The 13,703-nt window shown below is 37.9% G+C and overlaps 2 protein-coding genes across 2 annotated transcripts in view; both read left to right on the forward strand.

The window, feature by feature from the left end:
• Window positions 1–798: 798 nt before the first annotated feature.
• On the forward strand, window positions 799–4,418 carry LOC108982493 (mitochondrial dicarboxylate/tricarboxylate transporter DTC-like). Its single transcript, XM_018953887.2, has 6 exons — window positions 799–1,148; window positions 1,374–1,457; window positions 2,591–2,652; window positions 2,889–3,250; window positions 3,629–3,843; window positions 4,091–4,418. Exons 1-6 carry the CDS (start codon window positions 1,029–1,031, stop codon window positions 4,145–4,147), a joined length of 900 nt encoding a protein of 299 aa, XP_018809432.1. The 5' UTR covers window positions 799–1,028; the 3' UTR covers window positions 4,148–4,418.
• A 1,836-nt stretch (window positions 4,419–6,254) lies between these two features.
• The window catches only part of LOC108979858 (mediator of RNA polymerase II transcription subunit 13-like), a 48,871-nt gene continuing 41,422 nt past the window's right edge, over window positions 6,255–13,703 (forward strand). Inside the window, exons 1-8 of the mRNA XM_035690186.1 lie at window positions 6,255–6,491; window positions 6,616–6,725; window positions 7,241–7,314; window positions 7,427–7,574; window positions 7,684–7,770; window positions 7,953–8,270; window positions 9,540–10,051; window positions 10,372–11,023. The gene's annotated coding sequence lies outside the window, so the exon portion shown is untranslated. The remainder of the gene's footprint in view (window positions 6,492–6,615; window positions 6,726–7,240; window positions 7,315–7,426; window positions 7,575–7,683; window positions 7,771–7,952; window positions 8,271–9,539; window positions 10,052–10,371; window positions 11,024–13,703) is intronic.

Here is a 13,703-nt window from a genome sequence, read left to right on the forward strand (position 1 = left end):
ATATATCTCTCTTCCTCAAGGCATGGTGAGCTCAAAGTCGTGCACATTGAACTTCTTGTGCTCTTTAATTACATTCAAAAGAAGTTCCTGTAGTCCAACACAAGCAAAGCATGAGGTCATAGTACTCATAGATGATAGATACTTGCTCACTATTCTTACTCAAACAGAAAGTCGATGCTGAACTGGCATTCATGGAGTTCCTTTGAAGGCACAAAAAGAGCAACCACCACCCATTCTGCTTTAAGAAAGTATGCTTGCTTGCTTCACCCATTAAGAAACTCATTAAACATATCAAATGAAATCTAAATATTTAGGCCAAAAGTTTATAATTTAGCAGTGGAACTAAACCATGCAGAATTTGGTCGAATAGATTTTAACCAATTGTTTGTTTGTTAATGTTATAACTTAAATCAGAGTAAAGTAGTTGAAGTGCAATACAATGATTACAATACTTCTAAACTTCATTTCTTATCCATACTTAAAAAAGTTTTCACATCTCTCATGATTTGGAGTTAAAACCTGAATTTTGATTAGCATGATTTTATTTTCTTATTACTAAACTTGTATATCACTCCCTCAAGATTTTCAATCCAAGGGAAAAAAAACACGAGCAAGTATAACGGTACTTTCCATCAAATTTTGTTTTTTCTCCCTTTTCGTCTAAATGTTGAAAAAAGAAAAAGAAAAAAAAAACACATTCTCATGAGATTAGTAATTTGCTTTTTTATTTCCTTCCGCGAAACACAAATGCCAACTTTTTTCATTTAAAAACCTCTCTCCTGAAAGGAAGTATAAAAAATAGTTGTAGTTGTCTACTTTTCTTTAAAAAATCCACCAAATTAACCACCTTCACTCACTTGGGGATATGAGCGAGGGGGCTTCTTTCTATTCCCTGTTCCGAGTACAACCAGATATATTGCCTCTTTCCGTGTCTTCAGTAGCGCATTCTGTGAAAAACCATATTTCTTTCTCCTGCTCTCTCCCTCGCTTTGAGCTCCCAACTTTCGCTCTTTGAATCCACTAAGAGAATGGGAGACGCGAAGAAGCCCAAAGCCGGTGGCGTGTGGCCCACCGTGAAGCCCTTCGTCAATGGTGGAGCGTCTGGTATGCTCGCCACGTGTGTCATCCAACCCATCGATATGATCAAGGTCCGTCGAGTCGTGTATAGATAGATACCCATATTTCTATTATCTGTTTTCATTGACATCCACTAAAAAGTTTCCATTTTTTTTTTTGTCTGAAAATTGGATTTCTCTGATGGGTTTCAGATATGTGTTTCAATGCTTTTCCTTTTTAGTTTTTCCCATATTTTATGGGTTTAATGCGTTTGAATAAAAGCCATTTTTTTATGGTTTTTTGTCGGATTCGTGTAGGTGAGGATTCAATTGGGTCAGGGATCGGCAGGCCAGGTTGCAAGGAACATGCTCAAGGAGGAGGGTTTTGGTGCCTTTTACAAGGTTTGGTTCTAGAAGAATTTGAACTATACTCACAGAAATTTTGAGCTTTGCTATTTTGTGATTTTGTGATGCAGTTTATAAAGACATGCAAGTGTTTTGACGTGCTAAATTTAGTTTTTGTGTTTACAAGATCTATACCAAAGGATTGACGTTTATTGTGTTCATCTCAGTGGAATATGAATTGAGTCATAAATTGCAATAAGTTACAACACCAAAAGAGGCCGTCTCATATGTCAAAAAGACTAGTTAATGATACAATTGAAGCTAATTGGAATTATTATAAAAAGCAAGAACTTCTCTCGCTCATAACAATGAGAGATCGCATTCACCGCCTACTTATACTTACTCAGCAATGTGGGATCCCCCGAACACCCCCACTGCATCAGGACCCTTTTCAACGTTGCACAAAAGCCATTATTTTACGTTCAGCTAGCACTGAAAAGACTACTCCTAGTAGAAGTGGTATAATTATTCCAAGTATTTGCACTCGAACAGCTATGTACGACTTAGATTTTCTATTCATCACTTCAAATCCTTGACGGCATTGTTGGGCCATTTGATCACAAGTGTCATGGCTCAAATCCCACACTTCTGATTGAGTTTGGCTTTGATACCATTTTAACAACCCAAAAAAAGCACAAATCATGTTTGGGCCGATACCCTGAAAGGAATAGTCAATGATACAATATGAGCCCCTTGAAATCATTATAAAGTGCAAGAGCTTCTCCCTCCCAAGTAATGTAGGATCTCATTTGTCACCTTCATTTATTCACTCTCTACAAGGTATGACAATTGTGCTAGTAGTTTTCATATTTAGCTATAATATGGGGTTTTGTTTACAGAACTTGCTAGTTGATTACATTGGTCTGTGAATTTATATAGGATGCTTGGTTAAATGTGGATTTATTAGAGACAAGTATAGTAATGACTAAGAAAGAAGCTGGAACAAGTGATGCTGATTAAGGCATACATGGATAGTGGTGTGATTTTATTTGGCTCAGTTCATTTTGACTTGTTTGATTCAGATTGTAGCTATGTAATGTCTCTTAAAATTTACCTCTCCCTCCTCCCCAATAAAGAAAGTAAACCAACAGATATATTTGTAATTTGTCTAATTGCATTATTTTGAGCAGGGGTTATCTGCTGGACTTCTCAGACAAGCGACATATACCACAGCACGGCTTGGATCATTCAAGTAAGTGTTTGAAAACAGCCATTGTTGGACTAAAAATAACTTCATCCCAGCTAACTATGAACTCAATTATTTTTTTTTAAATATTCCGTGGTGTGCTTTTCTTTCTTGGGATCTTTGTTTTTGTCCTTCTGGATCTTTCCAAGTGGGTTCAACTTAATTATACCTAATTTATTTATGTTATCTTCCCTATGATTGTAGTTTCCCTGGATCAAAATATTTCCTTTTGATTCCCTTAGGATTTTAACGAACAAAGCAATTGAGGCTAATGATGGGAAGCCCCTACCTCTATATCAGAAAGCTTTGTGTGGGCTTACTGCTGGTGCTATTGGAGCATGTGTTGGTAGTCCAGCAGATCTAGCACTTATCCGTATGCAGGCTGATGCCACTTTGCCTGAAGCCCAGCGCCGGCATTACAAAAATGCCTTCCATGCACTTTCTCGTATTGTTGCGGATGAGGGAGTTTTGGCACTTTGGAAAGGTGCAGGCCCTACTGTAGTGAGAGCAATGGCATTGAACATGGGAATGCTTGCCTCATATGACCAAAGTGTTGAGTTTTTCAGGGATTCCCTTGGTTTTGGTGAAGCTTCCACAATATTAGGTAAGATTTCTATGTGATAATTATAGATATTTTTATGGTAAAAATGTCTAATGTTATTATTTGGCATTTTGAGATTTTTATGTATAATATGATTGAGATTTTTTAGGTTCTTAGATTGAGATGTGTATACATCCAAGGAGCATTCTTGGATGCTCTCTTTTTGTCATTGGAGGCACTGATACACAAAGAATTAACTATATTTAGTTTCTTCTATTAAAAATTGGAACTTTTTATTTTGTCTTTCAAGCTCTTTCGCCCCCGGAGCAGTCTAGTCTTTCAAACTCTGTTCCTACTAGTAATTTGCCTTCATTTCCAGAAAAATATTTATCACATGTCTTTGCTTTGACTAAGTTCTTATAGCTACTCTTTTCTTCTCAGGTGCTAGTACCGTATCAGGTTTCTTTGCTGCAGCTTGCAGTTTACCCTTTGATTATGTCAAAACCCAGATTCAGAAGATGCAACCTGATGCTGAGGGGAAGCTTCCTTACTCTGGCTCTTTAGATTGTACAATGAAAACCTTGAAAACTGGAGGGCCTCTCAAGTTTTACACTGGGTTTCCAGTCTATTGTGTTAGAATTGCTCCCCATGTCATGGTACTCTCTCTCTCTCTCTCTCTGTGCGTGTACATGGGCATGCGTGCATGCACATCTATGCCCTTGGGATTTGAGTTCTATATTTCAGTTTTTTTATTTCCTTTTTGTATAAATGAATGGAAAATTACCTCCGGCACCCTACTGATCAGCAGTTGGCTAAAGATTACGTATCCTCCAATATTGCCTACTGGTCTGGCGTAATCTCTTTTATTTAGGTTCTGATTTTTGGATGTTTTCTCTTGTGCAGCTGACTTGGATTTTCCTCAACCAGATCCAAAAGCTGGAGAAATCCGCAGGGTTGTAGTTTCTCAGCTCGGCTGGAGATTTTAATAATGTAATTTTCTGCCGCATTGTTTTGGCTTATTTGACAGTTTGACACCCTTGATCGAAGTCGAACCAAATATTTATTTTGAAAATATCGGTTGAATTGAAGTAGGATTCCACAACGTGATATTTCCCTTTGCCATGCATGCAACTCCGAGTCTTTTCACTTGGAAATTTTGAGATGAAATGTGAAAGTAAAATAAAATGCTACTACAGAAACAGCATTTACGGCTGGCTGATCAATTTTTATATATGGAGAAACGTCTGATCTATTCCGGCCAAATCTGAATTGGAAGAGTAGATCATTTTGATTTTCTTTGTTGTAATTCGGGACAAGTACTACTACGTACGTATTGATGAATCAAAATGCATGCAGTTTCAATTAATGTTGTTCATACAGCTAGCTAGCGTACGTACGTACGTTAATATATAATACATGATGATATTTATTATAATCATCAGGGTGGTACTATGTATATATATATATATATATATAACAGGTACGATTGATGATGATGATGATCAGTGAATTTGTTTGAGAACTCCGTTGGATATCTCAGAGAAACCCATTAGGGTATCCAACTGCTTTGCGAGAGAGAGGGTGAGTTTGGCGGTGATGAACTGATAACCGCAGTGCTGGAGTGTGAGCTTGTGAGCAGTCAACATCTGATTGGCAGAGTCGGCATAACGTGCTCCTTGCCAGCTCTGAAGTGCGCTTGTCATATGATTTCCCACAGTCACCAGATTGCTTAAGCAAGTCCCGCTGGCTCTTTTGAATTCAGCGTCGTTGATTGTTTCATAAAAGTCTCCAAAAGTGGACTGAAAAATGGCAAGCTCAGTTCGACTACAATCAATGGCTGTGCGTCCAAGGGCTTTAACATCCTCGTGGGAGCTTTGTCTAAATACTTGGTAGCACTTCTTGCAATAGAAAGGTATTGTGGTTTTGTAACACACATCTTTTATTAGCGCTGCATCTCCTTTCACAAACGATAGGTGTTGTTCTGAAATGAGACCCAGAAAGATAGCTAGCACAAGCACCATGAATAGTTTCCCCATAATTAATATTAAATTAATTAATTGCAAGAAGACCTGCGCATAGGAAAAAACCAATATATATATATTAAGGATCGAAGGAATGCATCATGTACGTACATACATATATACAATTAATGGAGAAAGAAAGGAGATGCATATATGCATGCATGGGTAAATTAGAATGTAATTACCTGAATATACTAATCAATGTAAAAGAATTCGGAGAGACTCTGAAGACTTGTGGAAGCTTCTCGGTCTCATGCATGCATGAAACCAAAAAGCTAAGATCAGAGGTTTTATAGAGACAAGAAATTAATTATTAATTTCTGTTAGAATTACTAGCCAATATTATCATGTACACGTTGTCGATCGGCTATAATTAGAAGACATATATATATATAGAGAGAGAGAGAGAGTAAAGACCTCTCAAGCCGCATGCTCTGAAACTCAAGAATGATCTTTAATTAATTGGCCATTTATGCATATATACTATGATTAACCAACATCACTAGAGGCCAGAGAATTTATTGAAAAAATATACTTACAACCGTGAATTGCGTAACCGTCGCGTAATCGTTTTGAAAAAAATGAATCAAACATGGGACCCACATGAAAAAAATTAATTTTTTAATAGTGGACCCCACTCTTTTTCAAAACGATTACGCGACAGTTACGCACTTCACGGTTGTATGTAGAATTACTCGAATTTATTAACCATCACTTTCTCTAATATATACTTACTCTTAATTAAATTATCAATACCATCTACAAATGCAATTGAGAGAATCTCTCCTAAAATATCGCTGTTTCATCTAGTTGTCTAAGAGATCGAGTACGTAATTTACGCGGTCAACCATGCACGCACATACATTTTTATCAACTCTCAATATTATTATTGCTCGACCACAAATATAACAAAAATGATACGAATTACATAAGAGCTAGCAAAAAAAAAAAAACCCCATTGGGCTAACTCACTAATGAAGTTTGCCTACCAAAAATAATCATTCAATCGTAACTTCACGGACTAAAAATAGAATCAAAGCCGTTACTCCAGAATGGATGGCTGGTTAGTATGGTACGATCTCTCAACTAACCCAGTGATCATGTTGGACTTGGAAGTTGGAACTGCAACTCTGCAACTACTACCTCTCCCTAATTCTACATTTCCCAACCCCAACACAATCACTGCGTCTAATCCTCTTACTTCTTCCCCACGTCTTCGTAGATTCCATCCCTTCCCTCCCCTCTCGTTCTCTTGTACCGGCTCGCTACTTGGTTTTCAATTCGTAATTCGATTCCTGCTATTTCCTTTTTTTTTCCTTTCTTTTCTCTCTTTCTTTGAAGCTTCTTTTTTCCCTTTTTAAGTGTGATTCTTGCCGTGTATGAGTCCCCCCTCTTCTCCGTTTGCAGGCTGGTAAATGATTCTCCCGTTTTTGTATAACTAATGGACTGCTGACAAACTTTTATCGGTGAGCCAGCTTCAGCAAATATCAACGATGCGGACCAATGCGTTCAAACTTGTATGATTCTCTCGAATTTACTCGCGTTAGTTTTCATTTGTAGGATTGTATATATATTTTGCCTCTCTTTATTTGTTTATATTTAAATGGCTGACCTTTTCTATTTGGCTCATGAATTGGTCTCAGTTATTATGGCTTTTGATTTAGGCCTTTTGACTATGTTGCTGTTTTAGGTCTACCAAGTACACAGGGAGTATAGATTAGAACACCTATGTAGGAAGAGTAAAAAAAAAAAAAAAAAAAGAGAGAGAGAAAAACACCGACTTGAAAGTTTGCTGACGAGCCCATAGTTGGTTTTCTTATCAATCAGTTTGTTATGTTCATTACAAATTTGGCAACTTTAAAGTTGTGTTATCTGGCTTGGTTTTCACTGACTGTCTGGTCTTTGCATATTCTATACGCTTTTGTCATCTTCCTCATTGATTTTTGTAGCCTGCCCTGAACTGGTTTTGCCTCATCATTTATAAGCTATATAATGGTTTTTAACAATTTCACATTCTTGGCCATTTCTATAGGGAGGCCTTCCTCAGATATCATTGTTCCAGTTTCTTCCCCATGAAACCGAATTGAACCCTCTACCAGATAAAAGGTTGGGATTTTATGGCAGTTTTTTTCTCTCATTAATCTAGTTGATTTATATAATTGGAAAGACAGTTTACTACAACCGGTTGCTTAGTAAGACCTCTTTTGGATTGAAACAGTGTGGAAGTAGAGCAGAAATATACTGCTACAATGTTGGTGCGTTCATCCCATCTGCAGTTGCAAAAGGAAGGATTTCTCAGCACATGGGTCAATACCCTTGTTGGGCCCTGGGATCCATATCACTATATCAGGTTCTGCACAATCCTGGTAGTGCCACATCAGTTATTTTGCACTCTCGTGCTGCCATCTACTTTTGGTACTGTACCCAAACAATCTTCGGTCATCTAACTACTCTATACCTGTATAAATTACACAGATGAGAAAATTAAGCTCTGGTTTTTTCTTCCTGGGCGTCATTCATCAGTTGTCGAGACTGCTCAAAGTGCAGTCTTCAGATTAGAAGGTATCATGCTTTCTTGCGTTTTTTTTTTAACACAGTTCTTATGTGGTGGATTATCGATTGTTGTTTTTGCTTTTTACTATTATAACTTCTATTTTCTGCTTGGTGTGCACTATTTTCAAATGGTATTTATTTCTGTATGATTACATTACTACCATCTTATTTTGATTGGTTAATGTGAAAAGTTACTACATCTGGAATCTGGTTGGCTCTTGGGGATTCAGAAGAGGTTGCAGCTGCACTTTCTCAGGCTTTAAGGAATTGTATACAAAGGTCACTGATCATCAACTTTTCAAAACTTCAAGGGGAAAAGTTTGTCATGGAAGTGTATACAAAGATCACTAATCATCAATTTTTCGAAACTTCAAGCGGAAAATTCTATCATGTTCATAACATGATATTTACTTTATTGGAACTGGCAGAAAAGTTTTTGGACTTTCCTACATGAGATTTGGAGATGTGTTTTCAAAGTATTGTCCATCTCAAAGCGACAAAATTTTCAGGTTTGTTCACAATCATATATTGGTAAATAATCGTATTAATGGTGGTGATTGTAGATATTCAGTTATCAGTTGAATGTTAACGTATACAATTTAGGAATAAATATACAATTTAGGAATGTATCTCTCTGTTAATATTAGCTGTACAGAATATATTTACCATGTATAGATTCTGAATATTAGGAATAATTTAGACTTTCCCGTGTATAGCGTATTATCTACTTTCCTTTTATAGATTGGTGATTACGTTGATAATGAGAAGTGGCTGAACGGTGATAGCCAGTTTTTCCAAAAATCTCTCTTCATATTTCTGGTTTCCCTAGCATTTTGACATGGTATCAAGAGCCAGGTTCTTGACTTTTGCCCGTTTTGAAATTTTTTTTTGTCTTTGGGGATTTCGGCACCATCTGTTGCTGGTTTCTGGTGAGTTTGTGGATTTCGGTCCTCCTTGTTACGTGTTTCTGGTTCCCAGGAAGCTGTCGGCGATCTCTGTTGTAGTTCCTGGTTGGGTTCTGCAATTCAGTCATGCCTGTGCCATTTTCTTGCTTCTGGTCTGCATTTCGGCGTTATCTATGCGAGTTCCTTGGGTCTCTTCTGGATTTCGGCGCACTTTCTCTTGGTTTCTGGTTTGATTTCCTCTTTTGGCACTCTCTGTTTTGGTTGGGACTCTCTGTTTTGTCTTCTTTGGTCAGTTCCGTGTGCAACCTCCTTGGTTTGCTGGTCTGGGTTCTTTCGGTAATCCCTTTTCGACACCTGTTTGTTTCGGCACTTCTATTTTTTTTCCTCTTGTGCTTGTTGCAGTCATCTTCTGGTGGGCTATTTTATTCTTAGTTCCATCATGTCATCAGATAAATTAGACTCGTTCCATATTTGTATTATTGGCAAAAATTATTCCGCTTGGGAGTTTCAGTTTCAATTATTTGTCAAAGGGAAAGAGTTGTGGGGTCATATTGACGAGAGTGATCTCGCACCTAGAGATGTAGAGGCTTTGTCTAAGTGGGAAATTAAGGATGTTCGGGTTATGACCTGGATTCTTAGCTCGGTTGAGCCTCACCTTGTTCACAATCTGAGATCTTATAAAACTACCACTGATATGTGGAAATACCTTAACAAGGTTTACAATCAAGATAACACAGCTTGGCACTTTTCAATTGGAGTATGAGATGGCTAATTTCACACAGGGAAGTCTCTCTATTGAGGAATATTTTTCTGGTTTTCAAAATTTGTGGGCTGACTATTTAGACATTGTTTATGCTAATGTTTATGCTGCAGCTCTCTCTACTGTTCAAGTAGTGCATGAAACAAGCAAGAGAGATAAGTTCTTGATGAAGCTCCGTTTCAACTTTGAAATTGGACGTTCTAATATGGTGAATCGTCATCCTTTATCATCTCTGGATGCTTGCTTGAGTGAACTTCTTCGTGAGGAGCAGCGTATAGTAACTCAGGCTGCCATGGAACATTGAGCTAATGTTAGTGCACCTGTTACTGTGGCTTATGCAGCACAAGGGAGGAATAACGGTAGAGACATACGTGCTGTCTAGTGCTTTAGTTGTAAAACTTTTGGTCATATTGCTTCGGTTTGCCCCAAGAAGTTCTGTAACTACTGCAAGAAACAGGGCCATATCATCTCTGTTTGTCCCATTCGCCTTGAATGGAAGCAGGGTAATACTTATAGTGCCTCCGTTGGTGCCTCTAGCTTTGATGCATTGCCTGCTGCATAGTCGGTTGTTCCTATTCGTGCTCCTACAGCCTTAGCAAACCCGAACACACTTATTCCTGAAATGGTATAACAGATGATCATTTATGCTTTTGGGCTCTCAGTTAATCATAAAGTTTCTTTTAAGCTAGGGTATTTTGACTCCAAAGCCTCTAACCATATGACAATACTGTTGTTCATCTTTCCAATGTTAGAAATTATGACAAACATCTGAAAATTAGCACTGCTGATGGTAGCTCTCTACCTATCAGTACTGTTGGTGATCTTTCCTCTTCCTTAACTGATGTTTTTGTGTCTCCTGACCTTTCCACAAATCTTATTTCCGTTGGTCAATTGGTTGATAATAATTGTAATGTCCATTTCTCTTGTTCTGGTTGTGTTGTGCAGGATCAAGTATTAATGAAGATGATTGCGAAGGGGCCTAAAGTGGGACGACTTTTTTCTCCCCACGTTTCTCCTTCCACCCTTATCCCTAGTTTTCCTTTACTTTCCTTTGCATGTAATGTTGTTGGTTCTGGAAATAAGATATGGCATAACCGTTTAGGCCACCAGAACTCTGATGTACTTTGTTTAATTTTAGTTTATTGGGAAATAAGGCATGTTCTTCTCTTAATCTTTTTTTTTTATTGTACATCATGCAAACTTGGTAAAAATAAAGTTATACATTTTTCTCATCATGCATCTCGTGCCTCACAATGTTTCGATATTATTCATAGTGATGTTTGAGGGATTGCATCTGTTTCATGCACATTATAAGTACTTTGTTACTTTCATTGATGACTTTAGTCGCTTTACTTGGGTTTACTTCCTACGGGCTAAGGCCCAAGTGTTTTCAGTATTTAAGCGCTTTCTTGCACTTCTTGAGACTCAATTCTCTGCCAGCATCGAGGTCTTGCGCTCTGATTCTGGTGGAGAATACATGTCTAATGAGTTTCAAGACTTTCTTCAAAGCAAATGGATCATCTCTCAGCGTTCTTGTCCTTCGACACCGCAACAAAATGGTGTTGCTGAGAGGAAAAATCGTCACATTCTTGATGTGGTAAGAACCCTTTTACTTGAATCATCTGTTCCTCCTCTTTTTTTTGTGTGAAGTGCTTTATACTTTGGTTCATTTGATCAATCGCTTACCCTCTCCTACGTTAAATCATGTTTCTCATTTCTTTAAGTTGTTTGGCCATTCTCCTTCATATTCTGATCTTCGGGCATTTGGTTGTATTTTTTTTGTGCATCTCCCTGCTCATGAACGATATAAATTTACTGCTCAATCTATTAAGTGTGCTTTTCTTGGTTATGCTATACCTCAAAAGGGTTATGTTTGTTATGATCCCCATGCTTGTCATATACGAGTTTCTAGGAATGTGGTTTTTTTTTGAAAATCAATATTTCTTTCCATTCTCATGTTGTGTTGCGATCTTCATCTTTATCTCTTATGCCTAGCTTCTCTGATTCTCCAATGATTGTGGAAAGGTTTAAACCTTGTTTTGTTTATGAACGATGTCGTCGTCATGAGTTTGGTTCCACTTCATCTGTGCCCCCCCAAGATCTCGACCCCTAATCGGTATGGCTTCTCACCCCTTGTCTCTTTCGTAGCTATTTTATCCTCGATTTCCATCCCTTCTTCCTACAAACAGGTTATGGAACATGAGTGTTGGTAAACTGCAATGCAAACGGAACTTCAAGCACTTGAGGAGAATAATACTTGAGATATCGTTTCTTGTCCTCCTACAGTCAAACCCATTGGGAGCAATTGAGTTTTCTCTGTAAAGTTTCGTTCTGATGGGTCTTTGGACCGATACAAAACTCACCTTGTAGCTCTGGGTAACAAACAAGAATATGGGGTTGACTATGAGGAGACATTTGCTCCTGTTGCCAAAATGACCACGGTTTGAACCATCTTAGCTATTGCCGCCTCACAGTCGTGGCAACTACATTAGATGGATGTGAAGAACGTCTTTCTTCATGGTGATCTCCAAGAAGAGATCTACAGGAAACTTCCCTCTGGTATGACTACTTCTTCTCCTCATGGTGTCTATAAGTTGAGACGTTCTCTGTACGGGCTCAAGCAGGCTCCCCAGGCTTGGTTTGAGAAGTTTCGTAGTACACTTCTTATCTTCAGTTTTACATAAAGTTAGTATGATTCCTTTTTTTTTTTTTTTTTCTCCACAAGTCTGATGCAGGTATAGTCCTAAGTCCTTCTCTTGGTTTATGTAGATGATATTATTATTACTGACACTATCAGTGATTTGATTACTAAGCTTCAGAAGCTGTTACATGCAACTTTCCATATGAAAGATCTTGGCCAGCTCACATATTTCTTGAGACTGGAGGTTCATCATAGGGCCAATGGTATTTTCTTGAACCAGCATAAGTGTATTCAAGATCTTATCACCTTGGTTGGTTTGGGGGACACTTCTTCTGTTGATACACCTATGGAGGTAAATGTCTAATATAGGAAAGATGAAGGGGATCTTCTGGATGATCCTACTCTCTATCGGTGCTTGGTTGGAAGTCTTATGTACTTAATCACTACTCGCCGGATATCTCCTATGCCGTTCATCAGGTCAGCTAGTTTATGTCTTCTCCTTGGCACCTTCATCTTGCTGCAGTTTGCTGCATTATCTTTCCTCGACACCTTCACCTTCTTGAGGGTTGCTTACTCGTGGATTATTCTTTCCTACATGCTCATCTCTTCAACTTGTTGCCTACAGTGATGCTGATTGGGCTAGGTGTCCGGATACGCATCGATCTACTACGGGTTGGTGTATGTTTTTGAGTGATGCCATAATTTCTTGGAGATGTAAGAAACAAAATCGTGTTTCTAAATCATCTACTGAGGCCGAGTATCGTGCCATGTCTACTGCTTGTTTTGAAATTGTATGGTTACGTGGTCTTCTAGAGGAGCTTGGGTTTCCTCAGACTAATTCTACCCCTCTTTATGCTGATAACACTAGTGCTATTCGGATTGCAACCAATCCCGTCTTCTATGAACGCTCCAAGCACATTGAGATTGATTGTCATTCTATCCGAGATACCTTAGAGAGTCGGGTGATATCTCTTCCTTACATTTCTTCGAATCTCCAAGTGGCCGATGTCTTTACCAAAGCAATGACTCGACAACGACATCAGTTTCTTGTTGTCAAATTGTTACTGGTTGACTTGACAGCATCAATTTGAGGGGGGATGTTAACGTATACAATTTAGGAATAAATATACAATTTAGGAATGTATCTTTTTGTTAATATTAGCTGTACAGAATATATTTACCATGTATAGATGCTGAATATTAGGAATAATTTAGACTTTCCTGTGTATAGCATATTATCTACCTTCCTTGTATAGATTCGTGATTACAGAAGTGGCTGAACGGTGATAGCCAGTTTTTCCAAAAAGCTCTCTTCGTATTTCTGGTTTCCCTAGTATTTTGACATTGAAGACATTGATGATTATCACTATAACAGAAACTCCATAACTATTACATATAGCTTTTAGTTTTGTTTTTGGTGTTGTTGCTACTCAACTGAACTCAACAAAGCTTAAATTTCAACTACTCCATGTGAGCTACACGAATATGTTTCTCCCCATTATTTTTTGATAGTTAAAATAAGATTGTATTGATCAAGTAAATAGGCAATTTGTTTCTCCTCATTTATGCTACATTGTATTTGGTGTTTTTTTTTTTTTTTTTTTAATTCTGAAATATAACACTAACTTATTTCCTA

Source organism: Juglans regia, chromosome 5 (genome assembly GCF_001411555.2).
Source record: "Juglans regia cultivar Chandler chromosome 5, Walnut 2.0, whole genome shotgun sequence".
Taxonomy (NCBI): Eukaryota; Viridiplantae; Streptophyta; class Magnoliopsida; order Fagales; family Juglandaceae; genus Juglans; species Juglans regia.

Bases quoted from the DNA above. Each gene is read 5' to 3' on its own strand.
- LOC108982493 (XM_018953887.2), top strand. From the start codon at position 1,029: ATGGGAGACGCGAAGAAGCCCAAAGCCGGTGGCGTGTGGCCCACCGTG. The intron at 1,149-1,373 runs GTCCGTCGAGTC...GGATTCGTGTAG, and splicing joins AACCCATCGATATGATCAAG to GTGAGGATTCAATTGGGTCA. The intron at 1,458-2,590 runs GTTTGGTTCTAG...TATTTTGAGCAG, and splicing joins GTTTTGGTGCCTTTTACAAG to GGGTTATCTGCTGGACTTCT.